At 42.1% G+C, this 7,500-nt stretch overlaps 1 protein-coding gene across 2 annotated transcripts in view; it reads left to right on the top strand.

Annotated features, from left to right (window-relative positions):
* Nucleotides 1-7,500, top strand: part of fndc3ba (fibronectin type III domain containing 3Ba) — a 147,311-nt gene that overhangs the window by 67,162 nt on the left and 72,649 nt on the right. For both annotated transcript variants that reach the window (XM_080783955.1, XM_080783956.1), the window contains exons 5-6: nt 5,466-5,697; nt 6,548-6,719. In XM_080783955.1, the coding sequence (XP_080640081.1) occupies nt 5,466-5,697; nt 6,548-6,719 (404 nt within the window). The remainder of the gene's footprint in view (nt 1-5,465; nt 5,698-6,547; nt 6,720-7,500) is intronic.

Genomic DNA, 7,500 nt, shown 5'->3' with positions numbered 1-7,500 from the left:
GGTGTGTGTGTGTGTGTGTGCATGCATGCCTAGGTCCATTTCAGTTCCACATGTACTCCAGGCTGGACTTTGACCTTGTTTTCCTGTAAACGCTCTGTTTTGCTTCTCTCTGGATAATAATGACTAATAATAATAATGTAGTCCCCACTCCTGTGTTGTCCTCTCCTTGGTGTTTTTGTTTGGTTTTATGTCACTGTATTTGCATCCTATAAATAAGTACAAGGACCAGTGGCATTCTACGGCTCAGGGACACACTGCTGGAATGGTACCCGAGACCAGGGGTTCTCAACCCGTGTGTTGCCAACTGAATGGCTGGAAAATGGAGATTAACCCTCTTATTCCCAGCCTTAAATCACATCTTTTTGTGGCTTAGGCCAGATTTGGCGACTTTTTGAATGACAATAGAAAAATGTGAGATATGACCACAATGGCATGAAATATCTCATTTTCAAGGTGCATGTCTCTACTTCACAATGAAAAAGGAATTATGACTCTAGCATGTTCCTTCGTTGACTTATAAGCATTTTAGTACAACTTGGTTTCACTGTTCACTGAAAACCAAGGTGTATTAAAATGCTTATTAATAAATAATGGCAAATGCTAGAAAGAAGATTTTTATATCATTGTAAACTACAGACTTGCAGCTTCAAAATGAGACAATCTGTGACATTGTGGTCACATCTCACATTTTTAGATTGCCATTAGATTGCTGGCCAACGCCAGCCAATTCTGGCGGAAGCCCCATTTCTTAATTCATCATTTTTATGCAAAAATAAACTTCTGCGTTAAAATACAATCACGCCATCTTTTAAAGGCATTTCCAAGTAGTACCCCACGATATCCACCAGATGGCGGGAACGTACCATTATGCTGAAAATCTCTAAAATGTGTAAACTGGTATAACACTTCCTGTTCAAAATGACGTAAACATCCAATGAAAGATTGTCCCCTACAAGATAGCCTCTCTCAGTCGGAATGCTAGGCTAACAATAGCTTCATCATAAGTTAGTCTAAAACCACCCAAATCGAGCCCAGAAAGTCCCAAAATATCAGATTTTTTGCCGCGATTCACATAGAGACGGCGCGCGTGCACGATAGTGCACGATCGCGCGGATTTCGGCCGGTTTTTAGTAGATTACATAAAAATAAAAAATAAAATGCAAAAAAATCGGAAAAAAATGATAATTTTATTAATTTTTTTTGGAATTATTGTCTACCACGTCCACAACGTCCTTGGCCTTGAGGGATTTGTTGATAGCACGTCAGAAAACACGTCGTTGGCCATGAACCAGTTAAGGCCCTCATTTATCAACCGTGCGTACGCCAAAATATGGGTGCACGCCGAAATTGCCGACATTTTTGACATTTACCATTTCCGCCAAAGCTTGAAATTGAACGTGACAACGTTCAAAATCCACGTCTGCTCCTCAACTGGCGTACGCATTTTTTTCTGTCTTACACAAGCGGAGCAGCATTGTCTGAACTGCTGACACGCTGTCACAGGCATCTAAACATATGTTTTCTCTCCTAAAATGTTAATATAAAACGGTATGTATATGTAAAAAAAAAGGGAGAGATTTCCAACTTTACAAGTAATTAAAATCGCGCAATTAAAAACAATATAACATGTTTACAATGTATTAGTTTGTGCTTAATCAAACAGTGATTTACTGGCCTTGTTATGCAAGCAACTTTTTGGAGCGCATGCGGTGATGCGGCTTATGATTGTGTTAGCTTATTTTATTAAAAAAAGGCATAAATGGACTGCACGCCTTTATTTCCAAGTGACAATGACAAGCATACAGCTTGCCTATTTGTAGTAAGTACTAGCAGGCTATAGGCGTAAGGGACTTAATCATTCACCATTTAAATAAGTGCTTAGACAGGTTTTGACAGTTCAGATAAAAGCGAGATCATTTTCGGGGCTCGAGAGGACGGGACCGCGCGGCGTGCGTCGCCAACACATACCAGCACACATGCAAGCGGCAAGCCTTCATCCATATGTTTATGATTCGTTCATCAATGATCAAATCAGAAATCACTACATAAACGTTGATTATGACTGCCTTGACGACATGATAGCCTCTCTCATGCTGCATGTATGTCCATGCGGCATACATGCGGATTTGGGCTGTCTGTGCTGGAATATTTCCATGACGTTGGAAAGTAGCCAATAGTGCAATGCAGCTGCGGAGAGTCCCAACATGCATGGGTAGCCTATATACTGTAATCTACAGCAGGCCAACAGCACTTGTCTTTCTGGAGTTACGGTATATGCAATCTCCTCCTCGTTTAATAAACCTGACGTGTCACTGGAATGTCAAATGTGCCGTGCCAGCCCAGCGCAAGTGCATGGGAACCGCATCGGCGATAGGTATAGGCTAACCCAGCCAGTCAGCCCACCACCACCAGTACCATATATTTTGGCTGCACATTAATATAATTGACAGTTGACAGTCCTGCAGCCACTGCAGCGACTGCGAGGCAATCTAAATAGACTGTCGAACGTGCATGCAGTTGGTCACGGACGGACCACAGTGATAGAAAGAGACAGACAGACAGGACAGGAGGAGCACCTGCAAAACAGCAGCGTGTCACCGTTCGTGTGTGTGCCTATTTGTTATTTAATTATGGTTCAGGTTCAGGTTTTCGTTCACTAATATATCTTGTTGTATATTAAATTAAAAATACTTTAATAATTTAATATACAACTAACAACACACAGTGAAAGTTGCTTGCAAATTGCGATATGTGCGTGCGTGGCGTGCGGGGGGTGAGGACCGTGAGGCGGGCAGCAATAAGGGAAGCGAAGCGAGAGGAGAAACAGACAGGGTAGGCCTACAACTTTATTTAATTCATGCAGGTGTTTTTTATTTATTTAACAACACACCAGTTATTGGGCAGCTTGCAAGTTGCGTGTGCATGCTGTGCGTCTGTGCGTGTGTATGAGAGAGGGGGGTGAGGCGCAGCAAGGCACGGGAGAAACCTATTTTTTCATGTTACCATGGTTTCAGGAAACGTATAGCCGTTTTCAGGTCGCAAAAACGAGGGCGAGGCTTGATTTCATAGGGCGTGCCAGATAGATTTCAGCCGTCACATTTATTAACGTCAGAACGAAATTAAGGAAGGATCAGCTGTTTGCGATCACTTTATAAATGCCGTGGCGACGTGGGTGTACTACGAAACCTGCACTCGAATCTGTGGCCGATTTTACACTCGATTGATAAATGAGGGCCTAAGAGTTTACAATACATAGTACACATAGTGCATGCATAAACCTTCCTTAATGATTACATCTGGTTTCATTATTTATTTATGATGTATTTTCTCTATTATTAAGGTTATTGTAGCAGCCAATTTGTATTGGTAGTGGGGAGGGGGTCATTTTTGGGGGTCACCAGCCAAAAACGTTGAGAACACCTGTTCTAGGACTCAGGGACACACTGCTGGAGTGGTATCCCAGACAACCAGTCAGATGTGGAACCCAGCCCTCTCCTCTCTCTGTTTAACTCCATTCAATTCATTCCAAAGGGCTCTATTGGCGTGAGAAAACATACGTTTACATTGCCAAAGCACAAGAGTGGGAACGATACAATCAAAACAAAATGTATGTACAATATTGAAGAGTCACATCTCACTCACATTATTCTCATTATTTCTTTAGTTCCCATCCTCCAGTCCTGGACTTCATTCATTCATTCATTCATTCACTCACTCACTCATTCACTCACACACACACACACACACACACACACACACACACACACACACACACACACACACACACACACACACACACACACACACTCACACTCACACTCTCACACACTCTTTCTCTTTCCCCTCTCCCTCTCTCTCAATCTGTCTCTAATCCTTTCACTCTTCTGGCACAGCCTATGTTATTCCCTCCCATGTTGCTCAGTGTATGTGTGAGTATACAAAAGATTTTTTTGGGGTGTGTGTGTGTGTGTGTGTGTGTGTGTGTGTGTTTGTGTGTGTGCACACGTGTGTGTGTGTGTGTGTGTGTGTGTGTGTGTGTGTGTGTGTGTGTGTGTTAAGGACCAGCAGATGACTTCCCCGCTCTGCAGGGAGTGTGTGTTTGCTCTCCGCTTGGAATGTGGGCCTGTGAAAGTGTCTGAATGGATGGAATGTGTATGTGTGCTCGTGCGTGCGCGTGCGAGCATGTCTGTGGCTGTGCACTTTTGGGCAATCATGTGAATAGATATATGGAATCCAAGGGAATGCCAGCAAGTTCTTGGAATGTAGTTTAGTATTGAAATCCAGAGATGTTCATTTAATGACAACAGTACCAGCTGTCCTTGTTGTTTAAAGCTGCAATCCAGAACTCATGAATTGTAACCAATCTCTATGGTAGAGTATGTTAATGCAATTGTAACTAGCAGTGGTGGAGTGTAACTACCTACTCAAGTACTGTACTTAAGTACAATTTTGGTATTTGTATTTCTACTTTACTTATATTTCCAATTTCAAATACTTTTACTTTTACTCCACTACAAGTATTTGTATAATGCTTCACATTGTGAGCTTGTAGATCTAGTAGATATGCTCAAAAGATTTTTATGCATATAACAACTCGAAAATGGAACATTCTGCACAATGAGCTCTTTTACTTTTGGTACTTTAAGAAGTACATTAATCGATGCCAGTACTTTTGTACTTTTACTCAAGTAAATTTTTACTTGTAACTTCTGTACCGCAGCATCGATACTTTTACTTCAGTGAAACATTTGAGTACTTTTCCCCTCCACTGATAACTAGCACATGTGCAGTGGTTGGTGTTGGAGACATGTAGACTCTGGTGTCAGGTAGGACACCTACTGGTGGAGAAGTAGTACTGTCTCAAGCTAATAAGCCCAATAATATCTCCCCATGGCCTGGCCCCTGGACTGCAGCACCAATTTGGTTCAAATCTCGGGTAGAATCTAAAAGTTGCGGATTGCAGGCTTTAGATCACAACTGCCCGTAGGTTTTACAAATATTTTAACCAATGAAAAGTATTAAAAAAGCTAAATAATAATAATAATAGACTAAATAATGGCTACACTGGATCAATGGGGTCTATGCACACACGCCATTTTGGAAAAGAACTTGGGCCCCTTCCCTACTTCCTTCACAGGTGTTACTGCTGATACTAATGAAGGCTCTGTTGTAATGTAACCAAATCATTTGGTTCCATTTGTACACTCTCAGAGTTATGGGGGTCCTTGAAATTAAAAGGTTTGAGAACCACTGCACAGTGCACACTAAATGGAACAGAGCCTTAATTAGTATCATCGGTAACACCTTTTGAAGGAAGTAGGGAAGCACCCCAGAAGTAGGAGGAATTATTCTGTGTGCATATAGCTCATTGGACAGCAACAATATTCCTCTCTCAGCTTTATAACACCGTATTGTTTTCCCTTGTCTCTTCCTCTCCCCCCTCTCCCCCTCATCCTCCTCCCCAGGTGCTGGAGGATAACACAGGGGTCCGTCGGGTGGTGGTCACACCCCAGTCTCCAGAGTGCTACCCGCCTTCCTACTCGCCGGCACTGTCGCCCACGCACCACCTTCCCCCATACCTCACCCACCCCCACTTCATCCACAACTCCCACTCGTTCTACCCTCCCGTCAGCCCTGGGGACTTGTCCCCCCACCAGTACTACCAGCACCAACTGCCCCCCATGTATGGTGACCCAGGTAACTTGACAGGGTGGCCATACCTCATAGAGGTGACAGGAAAGGACCTCCTTCTGAGCAATGTCACACACCAGACCTCCACGACGGGAGAAGAACTATCCAAGAGAGGCCAGCCTGTGGGCGGTAAATTCATGTCAATGAAAACAACTTTGGGTCACGACTAAATTCCAGAAGAGAGTGGGTTCCATCCAAGCATGCTGTCAAACTATTAAAAAGTTTTCTCGTCGACTAATTCCCCTTTTCACGTTTCACGTCATGTGACACTGTTGCGTTGAGTATACGTCGAGTGGCTGCAGCTATACTGGAGTTTTGTTTGGTTGTAAAACAATAGTAGTTTTGTCCAGATAGGAGAAGTTAACAAAAGCATGCACACACAAATGTAAAATCTGTTATGCTTTACCTTTTTTTTTATTTCAAGGACCCCAGGTTTGATATGCATTAGGTCCAATATACCCCAATATACACTGTAACATCATCATTGTTAGTTTAACTCTGAGAGTGTTCCAAACTGCTAATGGAGTTACAGACTCAATCATTTATCAATTTATCAATCTATCTATCGTTTAGTTGGTGACCTGCCAGGTTAGGTTAAATATCTATTTAAAATAGGGTTTAAGACAAGTCCTATTTTAATAAACTATAGTCACAATATTTGTTTTTGTCCATATTTCCCAATCCTAATCATAATGTCTTGTGATAACAGAGAGGACTATGCCTTAAACAGGGGTATATACTTGAAGTTAACTACATGGAGAATGCAGTTGTAAACTTCATGTAGCTTTGATTAATAACTTACTACTTCATTTGTTAATATAAACCTCTATCTCCTCTCCTCATTGCTGTTGTCCAGAGATCATCCCTGTGTATGGGATGTCAAACTACATAGGCAGAGAGGAGACCTACAGTAAACCACAGCCCAAGAAGATTAAGGAACAGAGACAGCTAGAGAGGCAGAATCGACTCAACTCCCCTCCCTCCACCCTCTACAAGGGCAGCCTGGGGCCTGTGCACAACGGATACAGGTCAGTACAACACTCCTGTAGACCGCGGGAAGATGCTTACATACACACGGATTGCACACCGAAAATAACCCATCTACAAGCTCACAACGTGTTGCAGCTACTTTTGCACGTCGGGGGAAAAAAAAGTTTTCTAAATCATGACAATTTTCGGAAAGATTTGAGGCACATTTTAATGATTTTTCAAAAATAGCAGACCTACAATTTCGTAGCGCGCCACCGAGCTTGTATTTTTCAATAGCTAAATTATAACATAATGTTTAAAACACCAGAAGGGGTTCCCGCCCAAAATGGATTAAGTTAAGATACAAGAGTGAACGTAAAATGGGCGGGGCCTATACAAAGACTTGCATCATTTGCTTGTAATGTTATTTGACGTTAAACCACAAACTAGAACACACACACACACACACACACACACACACACACACACACACACACACACACACACACACACACACACACACACACAGACAAGTAACATAACATTGCCAGCTGTATGTCATTAACGTCATGCTGTTTAGCTTGGAAGGTCTTCCTGGAACGATACACGTAGGTTTGCTCGCTCATAGCTCGTCAGTCAGTGATGCCTCCTAATTCTCACTCCTAGCTCCTTGGAGCAGTAATAACGCTTGTCAAAATGACAGACTGACTGAGCAGTATAGACCAATTATTTGTTCACAAACATTGAGACTGCACACGTAGGTGCCATGTTTCATCAATTAATAATAATAATTATTATTATTATTATTATAATATATAGCTCAGAATTATATAGCACTTT

The sequence above is a fragment of the Protomyctophum bolini genome, assembly GCF_963924005.1.
Source record: "Protomyctophum bolini genome assembly, chromosome: 15".
NCBI lineage: Eukaryota > Metazoa > Chordata > Actinopteri > Myctophiformes > Myctophidae > Protomyctophum > Protomyctophum bolini.
The sequence above is the reverse complement of the archived record's forward strand: the minus strand, read 5'-3'. Positions and strand labels throughout refer to the sequence as shown.